Below are 25,883 nucleotides of genomic sequence, written 5' to 3'. Positions count from 1 at the left end.
ATACGGCCAAGGAAACCGAGCCCTCGATTTCCGAAAAATATTGGTCAAAGGATTTTACCAAGGCCGTCTGAGTTTTGGGGTTTCGGAGGTACCAGGGGTTAATCGGGGCCGTCCGGCCCTCAGACTCAGAGCCCGGCTCCATCCGCAACCACAAAGGAGAGTGTTCAGAAATACCACGAGCCAGATGTTTAACCTCGGTGACGGAGAGGGCTTGTGCCGCCGGTACTAATACATAGTCGATTCTGGAAAGGCTACCGTGTGCACCAGAATGGAAAGTATACTGCTGTTGCACCGGGTGCAACATTCTCCAACAATCAACCAGACCCAAGGCATCAAGGAACTCAGACAAGAAGTTTTGGGAACTTCTCAGATCTCTGGGTGGGTGTCGATCCATCATACTAGAAACCACTGCATTGAAGTCGCCACCCATGAGCAGAGATCCCTCAGGAAGAGTCAGAAGAACATGCCCCAAGTCAGCAAAGGTAGTCGTCTGCAAACCAGGGGGGACATAAACAGAAACCAGGGAAATGGTCCGGCCCTCCCATCTAACCGTAAGAGCAACATAGCGCCCTCTGTCGTCAAGGACAGTGGAATCTATTTCAAGTGGGAGAGAAGTCTTAATCAGGATACCCACTCCTCTGGAACCAGAGAAGAACCCGGCATGAGCTGCCAATCGGTACCCCCTCCTGTTCATAGCACGACAAGTATTACCAATCAAGTGCGTCTCCTGAAGGAGGACCACGTCTGGGGAAAGACGCTTTAACAGTTGCAGCACAACACTGGGCCAGATGTAGGAGAGGAAATACCGGTTGGTAACGGCCGAATTCGGCCGTTACCGACCGGTATTTCAGAATCGGCATGTAGGGGCCAGCATTTTACAGAATCGGTAAATTCACCGATTCGGTAAATTTACAGATTCTGTAAAATACCGAATCGGTAATTTTACCGATTCGGTAATTCCACATGTAGGTGGCACTCCTGAGAGTGCCACAGGCCCTTAAGAGTCGGTATTTTACCACCCAATCCTATTGGGTGGTAAAATAGCGAATGCAGGTGTGCATGCACATCTGTGAATGCACACCTGTGCCATGTGACACACAGAAATGCCCTTAGGGCATGTCTGTGTGCCACATGGCACACATGCCTGTATTTGGGGTGCTAGAGGGTGTCAAAGTGACACCCCCTGCACCCTTGCAGGATTCGGTATTTACCGATTCGGTAAATACCGAATCGGTATTGCCCATTGATTCCTATGGGCTTCAAGGCCCATAGGAATCAATGGGCAATACCAATTCGGTATTTACCGAATCAGTAAATACCGAATGTTACTGATTCGGTAACTGAAAATTAATTTTTACCTACATCTCCCACCTTCTATTTTACCGATTCATAAATACCGAATCGGTAAAATTTGGTATTTATGAATCGGTAAAATAGAATTACCTACATCTGCCCCACTATGTTTTATCCGATCCCCCAAACCATTTACATTCCAACTCATCAATTTCAGCCCTCTACCCCCATCCCGAAATAGAAAGAGGATCCAACCCCGGGAAGAATACTGCACCTTATTAAAATTAGACGGAGATACATTGCCTTGCAAAGAAACACACACATTCCCCAACATAAACAAAACCCCCAAACCCCCCCAACAATATCCCGTTACAACACCCCCCACCCTGCACCCCTGCGGAATAGAAGAAAACCACCCAAACTTGCAGTGTGCCTGTCGCCCCCCATCTAACTAGGCTACAAAAAGAAAAACAGAGGAGGAAAGAGACCCACTACTGACCCCGCAACCCCCAAAATATAGATCAAGTCAAGTGTCAGGATTATCGAACCACAGTTCAAGGCTCCAGGATACCGTCCACAGGCAACTATTCTTGTTCCGTCAGGCTCACCTCCGCTCCACCAGACTGTTCCTCCGATGGATGCTGACCAGAGAGAGTATCAAGCTAGTCCGATACCACCTCCAGACGATCGAAAAAATAAGTCCGCTCTGCATGTTAAATTCGTAACTTAGCCAGAAAAAGCATGGCATATTTGAGGCCCATGTCTCGCAATCTTCTCTTCACACCCATGAAACCAAGTCTTTGCCTCTGGACCGATTGGGTAAAGTCCGGGTAGAAACTGACAGTGGTATTTTCAAATTTTGTAGGGCCACTCGTCCGCGAGGCCTGCAGGATAGCGTCCCTGTCTCGAAAATTGAGGATTCTGGCTATGATAGGCCGTGGCGGGGCTCCCAACTTTGGCTGTCCACCCGGAACTCTGTGAGCACGTTCAATCGTGAAGAACTTGCTCAGTCCCTTAGGTGCAAGGTGGCGAACAATTAAGTCCTCAACAAAGAGGCCGGCTGCAGGATCTTCCGCCTTTTCTGGAACCCCTATGATACAGACGTTATTTCGGCGAGCCCGCCCTTCATAATCCTCGAGACGATGCAGAATAAGATCACTGTTGGTCTTCAAGCGACGGACATCAGTCTGCAGATCAGTGACATCACCCGTCAGGCTGGACGTCTTAATGTCCAGAGATTTAACCTTCTCATTAGTTTTGCCCAGATCCGCACGGATCAAATTGACGTCAATAGCCACAGTGTCGAGTTTATGTGCGAGAGCCTCAATTTGGTGTCCTAACGAGGACTTGATTCCATCGATCGCTGCCATGACATCTTGTAATGTCGGCTCGGTCGCCGAAGTAGACAGATCCCCGTGCCAGCTCCACCGGGAGAACCCTTAGGCTGGGTATAGCGATCCATATTGTTAGATTGAGTGGAGCCACCTCGCCGAGTGTACTTAGGTTTCAGCCTGTCGCCGTCCGGTTTCCCCGCCATTAGGGGAGATGGGCTAGTGTGAGTCGACGAAGCCAAGCAAGAAAACGGCAACCCCTGGCCTCCACGGGCAAAAGCAGCCCCGGCCAGAGGGCCCGAGTTGAAAGTTCTCAAAATCCGGCAAAAGCAGTCAGAATCACATACGTGGGCGACCAGGCAGTCGCCTGTAGGCAGAGGGGTAGGCTCATTCCCAGTCAAGGGGCACCTTGGAGGCGAAACCGAAAGTGAAACCAACTAGACCGATCATGCCAACCCCCTCAGGCCGATGTTGTTCAACTACAGCTTGGGTAGCAGGACCACTCCACAGCCGGGCATCACGGAGGCTTAGGCCTCAATCTTCAAGGCACCGTAGCTCCGGCTCCCGGGGTCCGATTAAAAATCGGAATGCAGATTTCGCCTCACGCGTGGTTCGTCTTCACGAGAGCATCAATGGAGAACAGGATATAGGACAGGATAGATGCGGGAGATTGCGAGGGTCTCGAGAGCCCTAAGCTCACGCGGCCATCTTGGTTGCGCGCGAAGCTCCTCCTCCCGGAAAACATTTTCGACGACGAACATGAACTTCCAGAAGGCAGCGGACTCCGACCTAGAGCTAGTCACCGTAGAAGACCAGTCAGACTCCGAGGAAGTCCTCCCACCGGGGCAAACCGTGAATACTAAAGCCCCTACGCTGCCTCCACCTCCAGACAAGGCTCCGGTCAAAGCATCGCCAAAAGGCCTTAGCCGCGACCGAAACACCGCTTCAGAAGCCCCGCCTTCCGGCTCGGCTCCGAAGACCATTACCAAGCCTTCTGGTACCCTGGGACCAAGCAAGACCCTTTCCAAAAAGGCCATAGACTCAAAGACTGTTCCACAGCCTAAAACGGGCCACGACACTAGAAAAGTCGTCTATCCGAAAAACACCGGCCAACCAAAAAAAGTCGTCGATCGAAAAAGACTGTCGACCCGAAAAAGGGCATCGATACAAGGAAAACGGTCGACCCAAACAAGGGCGTCGATCCAAAAACGACCGTCGACCCAAAAAAGGTAATCGAGCCAAAAAAAAGGAATCGACCCGAAAAAGGTCGTCGATCCGAACACTGCCTCCGACCCGAAAAAAGGCAGTCGAACCGAAAAAGGCAGTCGAACCGAAGAAAGTCGTCGACCCGGAAAAACACATCGAACCGAAAAAGGCTGTCGACCCGAAAAAGACCCCTGAACATAAGAAGGTGGTCGAGTCCAACAAGACCGTCGAGCCGAAAACAGCTGTCGAGCCGACAAGAGACGTCGAGCCGAAAAAAGCGCAAGATAAAAATAAAAACAAGCAGGCAACCAATACAAAAACATCGGCGCCAAAGCCATGGACAGTGGAAGAAGAACTTTTTCATCCTGATCCAGTGAGCCCAGACCAAAATAGACTGCATATAGACCCTAATACAGGACAGATAACATTCTACATAAAGAACAAGAAAAGACTGGACACTGAGGCTCCTTCTCCTGTTCCCCCTAAGAAAAAAGACTTTGGGACATCCCCTTCTAGACCTTTTACACCTCCTCCTTTCACTCCTGACATGCCTTATGTTCCATATTCTCCTACACATTATGATGAGGAAGAGGACATGGGTGAAGGCCCTCATCAGGACTTTATAGACCCTGATGATCAGGGAAACCAAGATCACACATGGGAAGATCAAAATGATCCTAATGACCCATATGATACACAACCCATACCAGATCCCTCCACATATCCCACTAAGCCATCCCCTACTGACGACACGGTTGCTTTTAACCAGCTACTTGACAGAGCAGCTCAGTATCATAGTGTAAGCATGCACACTGACCCTATAGAGGAGGATTTCCTATGTAATACCTTCCCAACATCAGAGAAGAGTATACGCACACTCCCTATGCTAAAGGGAGTACTTAAGCACGCACCAGACATCTGTAAAGACCCAGCCAGAGCGCGTGTCCTCAATCCAGGAATTGAAAAGAAATATAAACCAGCCCCTACAGACCCCTCTTATATCAAGTCTCAGTTGCCACTAGTCTCTCTTGTTGTTTCTAACGCCAGAAAAAGAGCGAATTCTCAAACAACAGGTGATGCCCCCCCTCCTGACAAAGTCAAAAATCTTATAAGCCTCAGGAAAGAGAGTGGCCTCTCGGGCAGCAAATACCTGGCGAATCGCCAATACACAAGCTCTTTTAGCACGCTATGACAGAGCACACTATGATGAACTGGAAGGATTATTACAACACCTACCAGAACCTTATAAGGCAAAAGCTAACTACCTAATTGAAGAAGGGGAATTCATCCCTAACGCATCTATGAAATGCGCCCTTGATGCGGCCGATACAGCCCCTCGGTCTGTCAACACTAGTGTGTTGCTACGCCGGCATGCCTGGCTCCGCATCTCAGGTTTTAAAAATTAAGTACAGTCTACCATACTTAATCAACCCATTAACCAGGATTTCTTGTTCGGCCCAGCAGTTGATACCATCTTAGAAAAGATGACGAAAGATACTGACACCGCAAAGTCCATGGGTGCACTTCAATTCCAACAGTCTAGGGGCTCCTTTCGCCGCTCCTCCTTTCGAGGCTCAGGCAGAGGCAACACATCACAAGCCTCTTCATCATTTAAAACAAATACCCAAGGCCCCTTTCATAAAGGCTCCAACAGAGGAAGCTATAGAGGAAATAACAAAGGCAGAGGACGTGGTAATAATAACACCAGAGCCTCTGCCACCAACAAACAGTGACTTGTTCACACTCCCTCCAGACCACTTAACACCAGTCGTAGGCAGAATAACACAATTCATACCAGTCTGGAATGCCATTACCACAGACAGGTGGGTGAGACAAATTATCGAGTATGGTTACTGCCTGGAACTCACTTCTACTCCACCCAACATACCACCCAAACACCGTCCAATGTCAAAAGAACACATCACGTTGTTACAACAAGAGGTGCTGTCCATGCGAGAAAAGGGAGCCATAGAGCCAGTCCCTTTTCAACACCAGGACACAGGGGTATACTCTCTATACTTCCTTATTCCCAAAAAAGACAGGCCCCTCAGACTAATATTGGACCTCAGACCTCTGAACCAATATATACTTTCAGAGCATTTCCATATGATCACGCTACAACAAGTACTCCCGCTACTCCAGCAAGGCGACTTCCTCGCTACATTAGACCTCAAGGATGCATACTTTCACATACCCATACATCCAGCTCACAGGAAATACCTCAGGTTCACAATAGAGGGTCACCACTACCAATTCAAAGTTCTTCCCTTCGGGGTAACTACAGCACCAAGGGTTTTTACAATATGCCTAGCAGTAGTAGCAGCACACCTCAGAAGGCAACACATACATGTGTTCCCCTACCTGGACGATTGGCTCATAAAAGCCAACTCATACGTACAGTGTGCAAACCATACGTCTCAGACAATCCAGCTTCTGCACAGTCTAGGATTTTCCATAAATTACCCAAAATCACATCTGCAGCCCTCCCACATACAACAATATCTGGAAGCAACAATAGATATCTCAGTGGCGAAGGCATATCCAAATCCAGCCAGGATATCCAACATACAGTCTCTCATTCAAAAATTTCAGCCACAACACTCCCTGCCAGCTCGAGTGTTCATGCTGCTTATAGGCATGATGGCCTCCTGCATATTCATTGTCCCTCATGCCCGACTTCAAATGCGTCCATTGCAGGAATGCCTAGCACAACAGTGGAACCAAGCTCAAGGACAACTAAAAGACCTAGTGTTGATAGACAGTCGCACTTACAACTCTCTGCAGTGGTGGAACCCACAACACCTTTCCAAGGGGCGACTGTTCCAAGAGCCAGTTCCACAAGTAGTGTTAACTGCGGACGCATCACTAACAGGTTGGGGAGCCCACCTCCTTCAATACACAGTCCAAGGTCTCTGGACAGTCAAACAAAAGACATTGCATATAAATCACTTAGAGTTACTAGCAGTATTTCTAGCAATGAAAGCCCCCCAGAAATACTTGTACAACAAGGCTGTGTTAATCAGGACGGACAACATGACAGCCATGTACTACATTCAAAAACAGGGAGGGACACACTCTTCACAGCTGTCTCACCTAGCGCAGAGCATATGGAAGTGGGCAATTCCAAAAAACATCTTTCTCCTGGCAGAACACCTCCCAGGAATAGACAATCAGATCGCAGATCTACTGAGCCGACACAGCCAACAAATACACGAATGGGAGATTCACCCTCAAGTTCTCCAACCATTACTCCAAAAAGGGGACAACCAGAGATAGATCTGTTTGCCACAAAAGAAAACTAAAAATGCCAGTCCTTTGCCGCCATGTTCACACACCCGTTGTCACAGGGCAATGCGATATGGATGAACTGGTCAGGCCGATTTGCGTACGCTTTTCAGCCAACCCCACTGATTCCATTAGTGGCACGCAAACTAAAACAACAGTCACTCACAATGATCCTGGATGCTCCTACATGGGCAAGACAGGCATGGTACACAACGCTCCTAGAACTATCAGTAGTCCCGCACCAAAAATGACGCCTGTCGCCACAATTGCTAACACAGAACCATGGCGAAATCAGTCACCCAGATCCCAATCAGATGAACCTAGTGATCTGGCTCCTGAGGTCTTAGAGTTTGGGTACCTTAGCTTGCCTCCAGACTGCATGAACATTATCAAGGAAGCAAGGCGCCCCACTACTAGAGCATGCTACGCAGCTAAATGGAAAAGATTTGTAATCTATTGCAATAACAACCAAATCAATCCATTAGATGCCTCCATCCAAAACATAATCTGTTACTTGCTACATCTTCAAAGATGTAATCTAGCATACACATCCATAAGGCTACACCTTGCTGCTATAGCAGCATATCTTCAAAACATGCAACACGTGTCCCTATTCAGAATACCACCTATCAAAGCTTTTATGGAAGGGCTTAAAATAATTATCCCTCCAAAGCATCCACCTTCGCTAGTCTGGAACTTAAACGTAGTACTAACCAGACTCATGGGGCCACCTTTCGAACCACTCCACTCATGTGATCTACAATTCTTAACATTGAAAGTGGCATTTTTAATTGCCATTACCTCCCTCATACGAGTGAGTGAGCTACAGGCACTAACCATTCAGGAACCCTTCATGCAAATACACCAAAATAAAGTGGTGCTTCGTACTACCCTAAATTCATGCCAAAAGTTATATCCACTTTCCACATCAATCAGTCCATAGAATTGACAGTTTTCTTTCAAAACCCGCAGTTGGTAGCTGAAAGAGCCCTAAACACACTAGATGTCAAAAGAGCTCTGCTATATTACGTGGACAGAACTAAATCTTTCAGAAAAACAAAGCAACTTTTGGTTGCTTTTTCTCCACAACATGAGGGTAATCTCATTTCAAAGACAGGAATAGCCAGATGGATAGTTAAATGCATTCAAATATGCTATCAAAAGGCAAAGCGCACTTTAACAGTTCCCCCAAAAGCCCACTCAACGCGCAAAATGGGGGCAACCGTGGCTTTCCTAGGAAATATTCCCTTAGAAGACATATGTAGGGCAGCTACATGGTCTACCATACACACCTTCACTAAACACTACTGTGTTGACGTGCAAGCTAAGCAACACGCTGCAGTAGGCCAGGCTGTCCTTAAAACTCTTTTTCAAACCACTGCAGCTGATACAGGCGACCACCGCTAGAGGAGAAACTGCTATACAGTCTATGCTAAGATATGAATTCAGCAGCCCACATGCCTCCCCGGTGCCTGTCACAGCTGCAGGGTTACCTTCTTAACATACACTTACATGGTTATCTCTTACTTTTCTATACTCCATCTTTGCCACAATGGCGAAAAACAATCTGAGGATGGAGAAGATGCCCATGCGCACTGTAGTCCAGGGGAGGAGTCACCTATCTTGTGATACTTCAAAGACTCTTCCAAGACAACAAGGTACAAACATCCGGACCCAACACTAGGCGGCGATCTATGCTAAGATATGAATTTCAGCAGCCCTACATGCCAAGAACAGATGCATATTGGTAAGTAGCATTTTCCTTATATATTTTTGTACATGCGCTCGACATCCACAATCTTGCTAAAATAGTCATTCTGTTCATTAAAATTCAGCTTCACAACGGCCTGCACTCATGGATTTCTTCGCCTCTCACGGAGTTTGTTATAATCCATAAAGATTGTGTTTATCGTGACAGAATCTACTTTCAACGGAGCAATTATGTCAATAGCATTTCTCTACCAGACCTACCTCCTGGTTAAATAGAATATGTATTTGACTAAATCCAATACTTTTTATATATGAGTAACTGCTTAAAAAAACAAGATTCTGGGGTCATTGACCACCCCCAATCTGTTGTGTTGATCTGCTATTTGCCACTGTGTCCCTGTAAAAAAAAAGGCCTGCCTTTTGAAAACATTTTACATTTAGCCAATGCTTGGAAATATAAGCGAAATGGAAAATATAAGCTTGTTTGCTAAGCATGAAGTAGGAATCAATTACGTATTCTGAGTGCTATTGATGTCTGTTTCAGTTGATTATTTTGTGTTTCTTAAGTTTATTGTATTATTTTCACAGGGTTCATTGTGTATTTCTGGCAGTGTAGCTGAAGTGTGGAACCATTACTACTTTCTGAGATTATAGTAAATAACATCACTTGTTTTCGATCTGCATTCAAAAGAAAATACTGCCTGTAAAAGGGCTGCTAATTTGGGCTTTCACATCTAGCCTAATTTAGGAACAGTTAAGCATCAGTGATTTCTCAATGCCAAATGCAGGGCATTAAGTGGGCGGGGTCCTGCCGGTGCTTACCGGCAGCTCTGAAAAACAGGTGCTGGGACAGGTCTCCTTCAGGCTCTCCATTTTTGCCCTCACCGTCAGCATGAAAAAAAAATCTTAATTCCGCAGCAGTACCACCCTTCACTGACATTGATGTAACTTCAAAGATACCCGTTATGTTTCTTTGGCAGTCTCATCATGTCACAACTGAAGCGTTTTCAATATTATATACAACGAAGCCATAGTTGTTGCTTATTCATCTTATGCAACTAACAAGCATTGACTAAGCCAATAGTCCAGGCTTGTTGTAGGTGTAATGTTATTTGTATTATATATCTGGATGCAATGACAGAAGCAGCAAAATACCAATCAGGCGGCACATTAAGCTGAGCACAGATTTTTAGCTTGTGTGCTTTTAGGCCACACCCTTAATTAAATCGACCACGCCCCTTTGAAAGACCTCCCAGTTTTTTCAAACCTCTTAAACCCTTGGCCAAATGAGCTGCTAGTTGCCAGCGTGATGTTTTAGCTCCATCAGCCTGGAAATAATGTTCAATTTTGCCACAAACTGAAAGCACTGGAAATATGGGTCAGTTTTCCCTTCCAAACCAATGGCTATTCTGATATTGGGTCAATAATGCTCACAAACTGGCATGTATGAGGCATAGTGCTTTCTGCATTAAATACCTTTTATATGCATTTAAAACAAACAACACTTCCAACCTTTCACTCTCATTTAATTTAATTTCATGAAGCTTTATTCGGTTCATATTAAACAATGACCATAAAAGCACATAAGCAAAATGCATAGTACATAATGCATAAACAATACAGGTTAAAAGGAATAAATATTTAAAATAACATGCTATTTCTCATCTGAATTGATTTGGAAATAAAAGTGGCGATATAAAAACATTTGTCCGGAGAATTCATATTATAAACTAACTTCATCGCATCCTCCACATTTCCGACACCATATTGTACAAAAATCGGTTTCAGGTAGGCCACCCTAACATTCAAAAAGAGAGTACAAATTAACATAAAGTGCAAGGTACTTTGCTTGGAATGCCAATCGCATGGGCACGGCCCAACGGGTTGCTTCTTAGGTTGGGGAAAGGCAACCAAAACGTGAGCCGTACCAAATCTTAGTCTGGTTAGGACAAACCTATGAGCAGGTCTAGTTACCATGCTCAAATATAGCTGTGGTAAATCACCTTCAATGTATTTATTGTAAAGACGGACTGTGGTAAGGCGAAAGTTAACTTCCAGGCGTTTCTGTGCTCTGTACTGCAGAAAGGTGTTTTTCATGTCTACTTTAGGGATATTCCGTGCAGAACATGGTTCTGCCAGTAAATTGAGCCCAAAAATATCCCTGAAGCTGTCTAGAACATACTTAAGCCAGGGTATCTTGGTATAGTTGTCTAGATCAAGGCAATCCTTAATGACGCTTTGGTTAAAGGCCGTTTCATCTTTCCCCCAGATCGCACGCCATATCATCAGGGGTCTCAACGAAATGAGGTCGCCTAAATAGGCGACACCCAGTTCTCTATGAATCAATTCGTTTGGGGCTGAGGTAGGTAGGCAAAGAAGTTTTTTGAGGAAGTTATTTTCTTCTCTTTGTACAACATCTACATTAGTATAACCCCATATCCCAGCACCGTATAATGCAATTGAGACACTCCTGGCCTTGTAAATTGACATCATATCTCTGATCCGTCTATCGCCGATCTTAGATGCGAACTTAAAGATACCGTGGGCACTCTTTACCATTTTTGTCCTAACATTTGAAAGTTCTTCTGACCAGCTATTATTGTGCGTAAAGGTGACACCCTAGTAACAAAACGTTTCCACCTGCTGCACTTTTACCCCTTCAATAAAAAAGGCGTTCCTTTTGTTACATTTAGCCCCACAAGTCATGACAAGAGTTTTACTCTTATTGATCAACAACTTTCTTTCACTAATGAAATCAGAGAACTTATCCATCAGGCGTTGTAGACCTATAGGAGTCCTTGAGAGAAGCACAGCATCATCTGCATAAAGCAGTACTGGTACGCCTAATCCGTTGACCCGTGGGGCATCTGCTTGGACTTTTTTCAGAACAGCATCAATAGCGTTAACAAAAAGGGTAAACAACAGGGGAGCAAGAACGCAACCCTGCCGAATACCACGTTTTACGTTAAAATTAGGGGTGCACTCTCCGTTTACCCCGTAGCGCACGCACGTTTGCATCTTTTCATAGAGTCTAGCTAAGAAAAAGATAATGGGTTCCGGTGCACCCATTTCTAATAAGACTGGCCACAGGATTGAATGGTCAACTAGGTCAAATGCACTACTCAAGTCGGCAAAGCAGAGGTACAAAGTACCCTGCTTTGCCGAGGTGTACTTGCCAATTAGGAATTCTAGATTCAGGCACTGATCTAGTGTCCCTCGGCCCTTTCTAAAGCCATACTGTGAGCTTGCGAGGATCCCTTCATCCTCAGCTCAAGCTTCCAACCTGGACAGTAACACTCTGCTCATAACTTTCACAGATGAGTCTAACACACTGATCGGGCGATAGTTACTTGCTGCAGACCTATCTCCCTTTTTTATAAATAGGGACAATAATAGAGTCTGCCCAGGTGGGCGGAATCATAGTTACCGCAGCCACGTTAAGAACCAGAGTGAGGATAGGTCCCCACATTAGCGGAACGGCCCTATGCACATCAATGGGGACTCCATCAGGCCCTTGTGCCTTGCCCCCCTTGCTGGCCCCGATACTACCTTCAACTTCTCCCAATGAGATATCCAATGGGAGTATAGGCCAACGGCTTTGTTCTTCTACGATAGAGCCATTAGCATTAAATATAGCCGAAAAGTGAGACACCCAGGCCTCACTGCTGACGTTAGATGCAAGGTGTGGGGCTTTGTCCTCCTTTAGAAAGGGGGAATTAACCGTTGACCAAAACAGGCAACTATCAGAGGTTTCTGCAACACGGGATAAATTATCCCATGCTTCCTGTTGCAGCTCCCTCTTCCTTTTGGAAAGAGCCATTTTATAATCCTTTCTCAGGAGTGAAACTTCCTTTTGATCCCTCGGTCTTAATGATAAGGCACGTTTGAGTTGTACATGGAGTGCCGTACATACATGATCAAACCAGCCCTTCTTGCGTATGGTGTTTTCTGTTCTACCTCCTATAAAAATGGTATTAATAATTTTACTGATATTAACAAAATTATTTATAATGGCAACAGGCTCACTACCTGCTGCCAAAATATCCTCAATATCTATCAAAGATTTAGAAATAATTACAGGTAAAACTGCACTGGATTTTTCGCCTCTCCATCTCAACCTTATCCCGTTGGATCTATGCGGCTCAATGCTAACTAGAGTTCTTAGCACATCCTGACTTCTGCATTGAAAGGATTCAATTCTTAATACAATGCAATTATGGTCGCTTAAACTAGAGTCCTCAATTACCAGGGTACTACAATGTGGTATGATGTTTGAAGAGACCATGACATGGTCTATGTTAGAATTAGAGTTCCTTCCGGTAAAAGTAGGTATAATGTGGCCACTATTATTCAACACTGGCTCTATTTGCTCTAAATCAAAGGTCGCCATAATATTGTTAATGGTCGCCCCATAGGTTTTATGTGGGAAGTGATATGTATTTTCGCCATTATTATTTAACATCCCACATGCCCTAGTGGACGATAATGGACAGGTAGGGGAATTAAAATCACCTAACCAGATGAAGTTAAAAATGCATTTGGCTTCATTTACAAGCTTCATGAGAGTATTGCCCAGTTCCTCGATAACCTTGTGCCATGAGTTATCAAAAATGTTAGTATAAAAATTAATCAAAAGCAGATCTAAGCCTTCTTTTTGATGTACCCATAGAATTTGGGAATTACTTCCTACGGTTATGTGTTTAACAACAGTCAACAATAGGTCCACAGATAGTAGTAGGAGCATGCCACCCTTTGCCTGTCCATGCCGTGACTCTAGAGCCTCTAAGCTATAACACACATAGCCATCTAGGTTAGGTTTAGTAGTACACCAGGTTTCTTGGAAGCATAATATATCGTATTTCCTGATCAAGTACAACCAACCCAACCTTTCATCTTTAGAGGCCCAGCCGGCTATGTTCTAACTAATAATAGATGTACCCTCAATAGAACAGCTAATCGGTTGATCCAAAACATTACCAAGATTGTCAGCAACTAGACGGGGTACATCCACAGCTGGTCCAGCATTGGTAACCTCAATACATTCAAGTGACTGGACATTCGCCATACTCTTTACAACAACTGTAGGTTCAACCCTGTTACAAAAATGCATGTCACCGTTAACTGTTCGTAGCTGCTCAGATAACCTTGTTCCGATGAAGTTATCAACCTGGTTATTTACCGTTAAACACGGACAAGGCCTACCACCCTTAGGCAGTCAGTCATTTAGATCCAGTATACTTGGTGTACCCAGAACCTGATATCTATTCTGAGTTGGGATTTCAAAAGTTGGAATACTTGATGTACCCAGGACCTGGTATCTATTTTGACCTGAGATTTCAAGGGGTGTACAGTTATTGGTATTGGGGACCCCACTACGGTTAATAGAGTGAGGCCCCTTACTAAGATGGTTGTAAAAATAACCCAAAGGGTGCACTAGTACACCATTCTCCACTGGTGTTAAGGAGGCTGCTCTGAGTAACACGGTTGCTACATGTTGAGGGTACTTAAAATTAACAATGACGCAATCTCCCGTACTAGTTTTCCTGGCATTTCCTATCCAGGATACCCTTCTGGTTGTAAGTATTTGGTCGGAGTATCTTGTAGGGAACCCGCAATACCTGTTTAACCAAGAGACAGTTTTATTTTTGAGGGAGTCGTGTGACTCCTGGGGGGAATAGATAGAATTAGGTTCCAGAGGTGGGACGTTAGAGAGGACAACAACATAAGGTACACAGTCTGGTGGGAGATTAGTGGAACAAGTTCTTCTGGGTGGTAGAACTTGACCGTGGGCTGAGGGTGGGGGTGGGGGTGGTGCTGGTCCCCCCACCACCGTAGCTGCTGGGACTGCTTTATCTTTTACTTGCTGTCCACCCAGTGGGTGCGATCCACCAGAATCGCAGATATCAGACCCTCCCTCAGACTGCTTCTGTACAATGCTGCCAGATAGTACACCCCTCTCTATTGCCCTAATGCTCTCATTATTGCAGGTAAGAGTACCCAATAGGCCACCTAATCTGGACACTTCAGCTATCAATAATTCTATCTCGTCTACTAAAGGCTTAACAACCATTTTAAACTTATCTAATAAATCATATTGTTCTGAGTTTATATTAGCTCCGGTATTGCTAGACATAGTCGTAGTCTCCTTATGCGTTGCCAGGCTCTTAGATACAGTTTCAAGTCTTTTATTATGAAAAGTTCCCCCCCCGCTTGGTCTGAGCCTTTCTGCAGGTCCTTACAGCTCTCTTAGCTGGAGAACTCTGTGTTGAAGTATCAGAAGGGACATCAACCAAATCCATAGTTAGTACGTCCTGGAGTGGGGCCAATACAACCGGTAAATCCTCTGCTAGAACGTCAGTTAAGCGAGGGGTGTCCAGAGACGATACAGGACAATCAATAGGGTGCGTAAGGAGTGGTAGCGGAGGGCTATCCAGGCCCAATGACTTCCTTCGATCATTGTTACTTTTACTTACAACTTTGACAAGGTAATTGTCCATAGTGGATTTCTTTTTGGACATTGTTAAAGTTCTTCGGGTAATAACAGTGGGAAAAGGTACAAGCAACTAGCTCAGGCTCATTGATTAATCACAGCACAAGGTATACGTCACCCTGGTAGCTAAAACGTTAAAAAACATATATAGTCAAAATAGCTTACTCAGGGGGTAGTATGGCGGCAATCAAGGGGGGCTGCCCATCCCGTTCCTTGTCGTCCCCGGATGGCCACAGACTGCCCGCCCTTTGCCCGGGCGCTGCCCGCGCGCGTCCCGCGGGGCGGGAGGCGTTCGATGTTCTTATGGTGCCTCCGGGCGGGTGGTGAGGAGTCACGCCCTCCCCGGGGCTGCTCGGAGCGGTAGTCCGCTGGCGGTGGGCGGTAGAGATGAGGTGAGTAGCAGCGTTCGCCTGGTGCCGTTTCCCTCACGGCGGCGGCAGGCTCAGCGAGTGTCCCCCAAGAGCGCTCAGCGCTCGATGTTCTTATGGCGCCTCCGGGCGCGTGGTGAGGTGTCACGCCCTCCCCGGGGCTGCTGGGAGCGGTAGTCCGCTGGCGGTGGGCGGTAGAGGTGAGGTGAGTAGCAGCGTTCACCTGGGGCCGTTTCCCTCACGGCGGCGTCAGGCTCAGCGAGTGTCACTCTCATTTTTGGAGGTGCCCTGCTCATAGACCCAAAAGAAGCTGATTTATTGCGGCATCTGTTAAAAGCCTGACATTAAATGACCCTTACAACTATTTGTACTTTGTAGGACTGGTTTGTTCTCTACATCTGAAGCTGCCACCAATTTTTTTTAAAAAGTGACAGGGTCAAGATTATATTTTTCACATTTAGCACTGGTAGAAGTTGAGACAGAGTATGGCTGTTTCAAGTAGGAAAACTAGATTGATAGGAACTCCTTCCAACGCGGTAGTTTATCCACACTTTGTTTAAAAACAGGCCATAACAGGGGAAAAACCAGACAGTTCACAACCGTACTTGAACATTAAGAACTTGAACAGTGGTATGAAAATGTATACAGACAGGGAGAATGAAAAACAACAGACTGCTATGTCTGTGAAAAAATATTATTTATTACCTATTAACATCACCTTGTGCTAGAATTACAGTACTAAATCATGGAATAACTAGTTACAAATTTAGGAGTTAAATATGCACACTAATACGTTTGGGAAAGAAGGAAATGTTCAAAGCATGACAACCATCAAAACTAATTTGTTACGGTAAGCATTCATTTATAAGCTTTCATTTTATTAAAAATTGTACATTGCCATTAAATGTGATGTTACAGTGTGAGAAAACAATGGAAAAAATGTTTTTCATATTGTGATGTGCGCTGCTCCCTGGTATCTTCAAAGAAGGATTGTCTTCTATTTCTACACAGGATATCTGTCCCATTCATGTATTTGTTAGATTTATTTTTCTTGGTACTGTCACCTAATTTTGCTAGTACAGTGGACCATATATTTTGATCTTCAGATGATGCTTTCCAGTAACTCTGTACACTAGTTTCACTTTTGTGGCCAGTGACTGCCATAATCTGTCGAGTTTCAAGACCATTATCTGCAAGCAATTGCACAGCTGTAGTGCGCAGACAATGGTTTGTGTAAATTCGACATAATTCTGCTTTTCTACTGATTTCTTTCATTAGTCCTCCAATTGTGTTTTTCCCAAGAGGCTTCTTGAAATACCAAACAGAGGCACGTGCAGCATCCTCAACAGTAAGTTTCATTGGTTGAACAGAGAAACACGTACAATCTCTGGGCAATTTGGAAATATAACAATTCAAAGATTTCACAGGACACATATCATTGCCTGGCTGGGCATAGATGCGACCTCTGTTTTGATATCTTAGTTACTCATGTACTCTTTGTGTTTTTTTGTTTATTCATTAAAAGTTAAGGTTGAATACTCTTGGTTGTTTTCATCCACTTGGAAAGTAAAAGCATTTTAGGCAACTCCAGTAATCCTTCCCTGCCACGTCTCGCAAGGTGTAGTTGGGTATCAAAATAAAACTTTGTACTGCAATGAAATAGGTTCAGCACAGTTCAAGACACCATAGTGTTTTATCATTGACATGTCCTGTGCTGATACAAACTCTTTTCTTATACTGATATCTTTGCCTTCTCTACGTTGTTTTTTTTTAAATTGCTACTAACACATTGTTAGCTGGTGCAAATACAGCATCATGCATGATATTAATAGCTCTGCTAAAAGGAGGATTATTCATTTGTCTGTTTAGTCCAGCCCTGGCTGATATAAGGCTTTGATTACTATAACAGTCCCCTAAGCATTTCTTACCTCTGCATAAAAATGTCTCAGAAAGCTACAGAATTTAGGCAGTGATTTCATCTCAGAGTTTGGCACATGCCCTCTTTCTGCCAACCAGTCTCTGAATATTTGAGTAAGCCCATTTTGTTGCTGTTCTAGTGTTGGTTTCAGTCCACTGCTCTACAAGTATATCCAGTTCATGTGCAGCAAAGTTATGGTGGCATGTTCCAGGCATGTCCCTTTGTTGTCAAGCAGATTTATTTACCCATTCATCAATGGAAATATGTCCAAATCAATTGAAAGAAATGTGTTGAGGCTTTTCACAAAACTGGACATATCTTGGAGGATTTGCCATTGCTACTGCTCAGCTCTTCACCATGATATGACTGTTAAACTAACTGTGATTTTAAAAAATAGCATGGATTGCTCGTGGCAGCTTGTGGAGTTTAGAACACTCAGTTGAGAGGGCCTTTACCAGTGAATACAGATCTCTGGAGCTGCATTGTCTGCAGTGGAGCTCTCAGCATTCCAATGCTCTAATACACCATAAATCTTGTGTATCAGAATGATGATGATTTAGTTTTTTGTATTGTTATGCCAGCAGTCATAATAATATGAAACATAATGAACATTAGAAAAACCTGAAACATATTTTCATCATATGCCCCTGCGTTTCTCATTTGATTAGTCTAACCCCTACTTGATATCTACATATCTATTCTCAGCTTCATTGTTGCTAGATTAACTGAACGGTTATTTGAATTCCCAAATTGTTTCTATGTTAAGCCAGTAAGTATCCTCCTCCCCATATCCTTCTCCCACATGGCAGCAAAGACTTGGAACACCCCCCCACGCACCTCCGGACCATCACCTCGATTCGGGAATTCCGAATGGCCCTCAACACCTGGCTGTTTGAATACGCCTTTCTGACATGCAAGCGCCTGGATACCCTAACAGCTGATTTGTCACGCTTTATGAATCCTGATTGATTGGTATAAGTATCCCTACATACCTTATACAATCCATTGGCATTTCAATGGCACTTTGGTATGTACCCTTTGCAATCAGCCCATGTATCTTTCCTTCCCAAATCCTCACATCACTGTATACCATCTCCTCCAATTATTTTCTGTATAGAGGGGAGAATTGAATTCCTGTGCAGCTTCTCATATCAACACTTTGTTACAGAAGCATATTGGAACCTTGCAAATTTAACCATTTCTTTTTCCTTATAAGTCTGATTTGTATGAAACAGGAATCTTATTTGATCCCACGCACATCATGCAATAAAAGTACCCATACATGTAAAATACAAATTACGTGTGGGTATTTTTATTGCACAAAATGCATGTATTTAGGTATGTATGTAAGGGCAGTGCATTGCTTCATCTATAATTCAATGTTTGTATTGTTAATAACTTTGGCTCCATTTGGCAAATCTGAACCCGATTTGTGTCACAAATCCAGTGAGGATTTGTATGAGTGTCCCAAAGTTGGTTCAGAGCAATTCAAGAGTTAAAAGTGGTAAGTTGGATAGCCAAAGTGGTTTTCATTCTGACTGATGACACTCCAGACTCACTCCATAGACACAGACCCACTCCTTACACATTTTGAATAGACACTCCTGTCTCTATAAACAGGTTGCACAGAGGCACACGTTTCTGAATAATGACTATTATACAGTTAAGCTGTTATACACCCAGACTGCCACATAGGATGGGCGTAAACACTGTTTTTCAGTGGAGCATGTATGCTGGACCTTCATGGGCTCTCGGTCCCCTATTTTTTGTGACGGCATAAACCCTCCACAACACCCAATACACACACTGAACATGATACACCCACTTCTTTCCTGGCTGCACTATTTCTTAAAAATGTACATTTATTAAAAAACGTCCAACCATTCTAAGAAAAAAAACTTGAAATTGAAATAAAGTTGAGGTTGGCAAATATGTTAACAGTGGCTTCACCATAGGAGTTGCTTTCACACCTATATCTTAGATGGCCAATGGATTACCCAACAGTTTCTATAGAATAAAACATGGCAGTAACATGCACCCAAAAATGAAGGCAAGCCTGAGTTCAGAATTGTTTGGGCTCTTGATTGTATGCATCTAAACTAGAGCTGTGGGGAGGAGCTCCTGGAGATTACTCAGAGGTGGGACAGTGTGGTCGCCAAGTGGAACACCACAGAGGTGTTCCAACAGCAAAGAACATCTCTTCTATGTGCACCTGCAACTTCCCCCTGGAAAGGTTACAAAAATGTGTCTGCATACTACCAGACATGCTAAGGAAGATCTGGAAATCATACATAAATGTGTATGTGAGTCAAGCATTAAGAAACATTGATTAAATGTAAGGATAGAGACTGTACAAAAGATCCTCACACAATCTAGATTGCTTGTTGGGTGGCAAGCGATAGGATTGAAAAACATTACTCATAATTCACTCATTATGTATTTTTAACTGGCTAGAAGGTTGACAAAGGCTTTAGACAAGGCCAGTAGCCATTTAGCTTCTGTTTTCGGAATGTAGCAGGATTTTGGTGTAGTTGAGGAATGGGGAGCTGGTGATGCATTGTAACAGCTTGTGTGTATATTGAGAAAAAAGTTATACGGGATTTGACTTTTTAAATCTGATTTTTTTTCAGCTGGTGCAAAAGCGACTTTTATCTATAGAAACCCTGAACGACTCCAACTGCAGCACTCAGTCCGGCTCTACCCCATCACAATCTGATGAGGAGGATGAGACTCCTAAAGCAGATGCCAACAACAGCATTACATCACTCAGACTGAGCACACCAGAGAACTCTCCTTGTAACGAAGCACTGAACAAGACCACTCTTGCATCTGGGGATAATTCCAGGATGATGCATTCCAGCTCAAATGCTTCCGCTCAGCGATCCTATCAGGAAACTCTTTTTGGGAAGGGTGGTCCTCACTCCAGAACAGACACATACACAGACGAGGGATCTTTTAGAGAAAAGAAGTGCCAAGTTGAAAGCCAGAGAGACAAATGCAGTTGGGAAAGCCGATCATCAAAAGGTCAATATGTCCTAGGCTCTCCCATCAGTGAAGGCAACTTGAAGACTACCCTGTATGGAATTGGGAAACCAAAGATAGGTGTGACCATAACTGACCACTGGCTTCACACACAGACCTCAGAACATGAGTACCAGAGAGAGACACTGATTCCCTGTAGTAAAAGCTCTTTAGAACCCTGGAATCGCATGCAAGATGAAGCACAAGGAATATGCATGGACCCTTTAAGAGAGGTAGGTTTGGTTAGAGGCCAGGAGGATATTTCAGCCATGCATTTGCCTTCAGAAAAGAATTTGGTCAGGCATGTTGCTCCCTTGCAAATAACAAGTCTGAGCAAGAGTAGAACTCAACAACGCAAAACCATTGCCTGTGAAAATATACACACTTTGGTGGTTCCGAGTCACCTTCAACTAAAGAACACAAAGTCCCAGAAAGAGGTAAAACTCTTTTGTGCCCACTCTCCTAATAATCCTAAAGGCAAGCCTGTTGATCTACCCCGGTCTACTTGCAGGAAGGTAGGTTCAGAATCTCTGGCTTCAGAAAATAACAGAAGTCCTGGAAGTGAAAAATTCAAAGTGGGTTCCTTTGCTGCACAGTTAGGTTTGGCACCATTGTTACCAGAATCCCCCAAACAATGTAGCACAGTCAACACAAGTCAGCTGCTGAAAGAACCCAGCTTCTTCCCTAAATTAAGTGTCAGAGCAACCCACAAGAGGAACAGTGAGGACCTATGTGCCAAAAGCAGTGATGAAAAAATAGTAGCCAAGTGTCCTAGATCAACTTCTCCACAGAGTGGAAGCGAGCAGGAACTGGATATCCAGAGTGATCCTAAGGTAGATTTAACTTGCCATGAAGTTCCCTCTCCTAGTTACTTTGATAAACCAGGAAGTGGCAGTCATCAGATTAAGAACATCAAGGTGGTAGTCACTTACTCTGGAGAGAGCTCACCTTCCAGATGTGCAGCTCTGGGAACAGGAACTGGTTCCTGCCTGTCAAAGCATTGCTGTTCCTTGGTAATTCCTGGGAAAAGGTGCAGCGCAGAGGGAACCCAAATTCCCCATTTAAGCAAAGACAACTGTGAATCAGAGGCCAGCTCTGACAAAGCTGCTAATCTGACACAAAGTATCAAGCAAGGAGGGAATGGCCACAAACAAGAGGACTGTGCTGCAGCTAAAGCATGCGTTGCATCTCTGGTTTACTGTAAGGGAACAGACGGGAAGATTCTGTGCAGGGAAGACAGCTTGGAATCTCTAACAGAAAGAGAATTTTCATGCCTTGGAGCATTATCCTCAGTCTCCAGCCTGAATGATACCACAGAGTTTGGAGAAAAACAATTTGGGACTGAAACCCAAAGAGATGGACAGCCAGTCAGCTGGAGTGGGGAAGATAAAACCCAAGAACATCAGCTGTCAAAATGGGATCAGTGTGGTAACTTGGAATGCTGGGAGGACTACACTCCTACCTCTGGAAGGAACAAAAATGCTGATAACCTAAATCCACCAACTGAGCTCAAAGCTGAGTCTGGCAGGGTATGTAATGTGGCTACAGGCCGCACTGTATTTAACAACCAACAAAGAAATCAGGAATATCAAGGGTGCAACCTTGCATCCAAGGGTTCACAATTCCATGTAGATACTACCACTAAGGAATGCATTAAACAAGAAACATTTAAATCCAATGAACTAAAAATGTCAGTTCTTCAAGTGGCTTCAGCACCTTCTGTGCCTAAGGCTCCTCCTGACTGCAATGGCAGAGTTGATAGTCTGAGGGATTCTGATTCTGGCAATATGAAATTCAATTTGCAGAGTTCCAATGTGAAGGCATGCACCGATCAAAACTGCAGGGATGACCACCAACACCGCCTAGGCCTTGGGTTTTCATATCAGGTGGATTCTGAAAGGCTAGTGACTTTGGATGCCATCGGCTATTGTAACCAAGAAGAAAACCGGAAGCAGCATCCAACCATCACCCCTAAACTCAAGCAGAAATCAGTCAATGAAGCTTCAGTATTGCATGAAGAAATGTTTGACAATGCATTTCAAAGATGTGGATCCAAAGCAATGCCAATAAATACCTGGTTGATATCAGGTGGCACAAGTCAAGAAGCTATCTATCATCCCGAGACCACTGATAAGTTGGAGGGCAAAAGTGCTACGCATGACTCGTTCGTTTTATGTGATGAAGAAGATGGCAGCCCCAATTCTTTTCAACACTGTACCCTGAGTTTGAAGTCCTGCAGTAACTTTCAAATATTGTCTGCCAACAAAGAAATAGACAATTCTAGTACACAACAATTGAAGCAGCAAAGCAGCAGAAACAACAATCAGTATCTAATGCAATCCACTGCTCCAGATCTCAATGAGACAAGCTCTAACAGAAGCCATGAGCACATCATCACACGTATAAAGACAAGAACATTAATTTCTGACTCACACAGAGGTCAGTCTAAGCAATTTGAGCCTCAGGGGATGGACACACACAACTCTTTGGTGCACATATCTTTGCAGAGCAGTACCCAACAGGAAGGCCAAAAGGCAAATGACAAGAGAGGAAATTGCAAAGAACAACCAGCTGGCTTTGTTTCAACCAAAGACCAACATGATACATGCATTCATAGACACATAAATTGCATAGATTGTTGTCCTCTTCTTGATTATAACAAAAACAATACACCATGCCCAGTACATCCAAACCCAGATGAAGGTAACTTGGAGAACAGTGTTGTCAAAGAAACTCCTGCCCAGAGCACACTGAAATCGCAGACGCAAGTAAAAAGCTCAATCCAGTCTTCATACTCCCACATATTAAGTAAGGCAGAGGAAACCACTTTTATGAATCAAAAACAACCAATCCTTGCAAGGCACCAAGAGGCACAATTCCAACATGCTGTCTCCCAAGAGGATAAATGCAGTGAAGTGTGTTGTGTTCAGACTGCACATAATGGGAGAACAAGCCTTCCGAAAGCCACAGAGATGCTTCCAGATAGGTTTGGATGTCTGATACACCAGAAGAATTCACACTCGTCTGATTGCATTAATAGTATGATCGTATGCTACCAGGAAATGGACAGAGATAGTCTTTCCATTGATCATGCTGCTCCAAAGGCAAAAGAGAATCTACAATCACAAGAAAGTATACATATTATCCCCACACTAGACAATTCCAGTTTTCAGGAGGCCGAACCTGTTCATTGTTCGTCTTCAGATCTTGGAAGTGGAGAAGAGGAGGAGAATGATGATGGAAACGTGGCCCAGTTTTACGCAGTGGCACCAGGAAAGCTTCAACCCTCTACAGATCAACATTGGTCAGTAATACCCACAGCACCTTCGACCACCTATACCTCAGTCAACAAGGCTGGACTCACAGTGGGAATGACGTGCCAATGGCAGTATCCTGAGGTCTTCAAACCTGGCACAGTCAGAGCAGTCATTGGGCAAGACAATGGGAAGACATCAGCGGGAACAGCCTGTCATCATGTACTTCAGTGTCCAACCCCTGAGCAAGTTGAAGCAGATTCTAGCAAGAATGACCAAGATTATACTAAAAGCTCCAGAGTAGGCCAGATCCTCACAAGGCACCAGAGGAAGCAGATTGGAGCCAAATTGCTTAGGAGAAGCAAACGTCTGAAAACAAACTGACCGAAATTTCTACTGTGATACGCCTCTGTTTTTAAGCACTTTATATTCCTTTCTGACTGCATATGTCACCTTATTTTTAATAGAAAACCTGCCCATGCAGAAATGGGCTGGTTCGCGAGAAGAATATATAGACTTTACAACTGGCAGGTCTCTAGAGCTGAAGCGGATAGCCCCTTCTCAGGCTAATCTTGCTTGCAAAACAAACTCCCACCATCACTTCAAATACACCATCACCTTTGACTAATGCTTCATGTTACTCGGTCCCATGACACTTCCCTATCTGCTGAAACAGATCATCTCGGACTTCTTCTGGGACCGACAGTTCGCATCCATGACCAGGGCTGTCGTACATGAAATTCCAGGAACAAAAAGCAAGCTTTTGCTTCCCTTGTCTGATGCCTATCTTACGTAACCACAAAATACCAAAATGAATTATGGCTTATTGGTCTACTGGAGTGAATGATGGCCAGCAAAGCTTGAAGTCCGCAAGAATCCTCCTGTAGTAACACATGCTTATTGTGAGCTCCAAACAAATGCTGGCACTGCCATGTGTTTGACGCCAGGCCTGAGACTCCAACACAGAACTCCAACAGAGAAACAACCACCAACACCATCTCTTTCCGGTCAACCAAGTGAAAGAATCAAGTGATATCACCTCAAACATGACCCATTTTCAGCAGACATCCCTTTATGGATGTATTTGTGATTAGTGTGCTGTCATGACCAGCTGTGCCTAAAACATTTAATATCAAATCTTACAAATAAAATGAAAAGTCCTCAGTTTATTTTCATGATGAAACCGAAGCTGGATATATATATATATGCGGTAGGAGAAACTCATGTCAGGCAGTCTTTTGAAAAACGGGTTTGCTTGATTGTAAAAAGAACTCTAATGCTTCAAAGAAGGCAACACTGTTTCCCTTTCCTTTTCAGGCTGACAGGCAGTGGTACTGATTTCAAGATCCTTTTGAATGCCCTACTTTCAGAAGATCCTCAGAGCAACATCTGAAGTGATATATTCCTGGTCTTCAATAAAAGTAGGAGTTACTTTCTTCATTGTTTCCGTGCTTCATTTATTCTCCCTCTGTTATCACTTGCCGAGTAAGGAAGAAGAGGATGTGCTTGATGTTCTTTCACAGGTGTGTTTGGCCCGGAATGACTGACCATACTGCCCTTCGGTCTGTGGCAAGAAGGAGCTCATGTCCCCTGCCACAGAGCAGTCTCCTGCAAGTGGTTTTGATGTGGACGAGAAGGTGAAGTACACTTGTACCTCCAGTGCTACTACAACCTCAAATCAAATAAGGAATATAATTATATATATATGTATATACATACATAAATATGTGTGTATTTGTTTTCACTAAAAAAGAGGTTAAAATAACATTATAGTTAGGTGTGATAAAAGATCTGGTTTTTTCTGTTTTTGTTTTTTAAATAACCTTAATAATTCACTGTAGAAAAACAAAGTTAAAGTAATGTAAGAGTTAGGTGAATATATCAGTGCCAACATGAAAATTTTTAACAAAAAAAACCCCTCAGTAATTCACCAGTTATGCTTAGCAGAGCTAACTATAACTTGTGCTCCCGCCCATGCACTACTTATGACCTCAAATATTACATCAC

The 25,883-nt window shown here is 44.1% G+C and overlaps 1 protein-coding gene across 3 annotated transcripts in view; it reads left to right on the top strand.

The window, feature by feature from the left end:
- NUTM1 (NUT midline carcinoma family member 1) overlaps window positions 1-25,312 on the top strand; it is a 380,268-nt gene extending 354,956 nt beyond the window's left edge. For all 3 annotated transcript variants that reach the window (XM_078644818.1, XM_078644819.1, XM_078644817.1), the window contains one exon: window positions 20,232-25,312. In XM_078644818.1, the coding sequence (XP_078500944.1) occupies window positions 20,232-24,260 (4,029 nt within the window). In that variant the 3' untranslated portion in view covers window positions 24,261-25,312. The remainder of the gene's footprint in view (window positions 1-20,231) is intronic.
- Window positions 25,313-25,883: the final 571 nt, after the last annotated feature.

This window comes from Lissotriton helveticus, chromosome 5_1 (genome assembly GCF_964261635.1).
Source record: "Lissotriton helveticus chromosome 5_1, aLisHel1.1, whole genome shotgun sequence".
Taxonomy (NCBI): domain Eukaryota; kingdom Metazoa; phylum Chordata; class Amphibia; order Caudata; family Salamandridae; genus Lissotriton; species Lissotriton helveticus.
The sequence above is the reverse complement of the archived record's forward strand: the minus strand, read 5'-3'. Positions and strand labels throughout refer to the sequence as shown.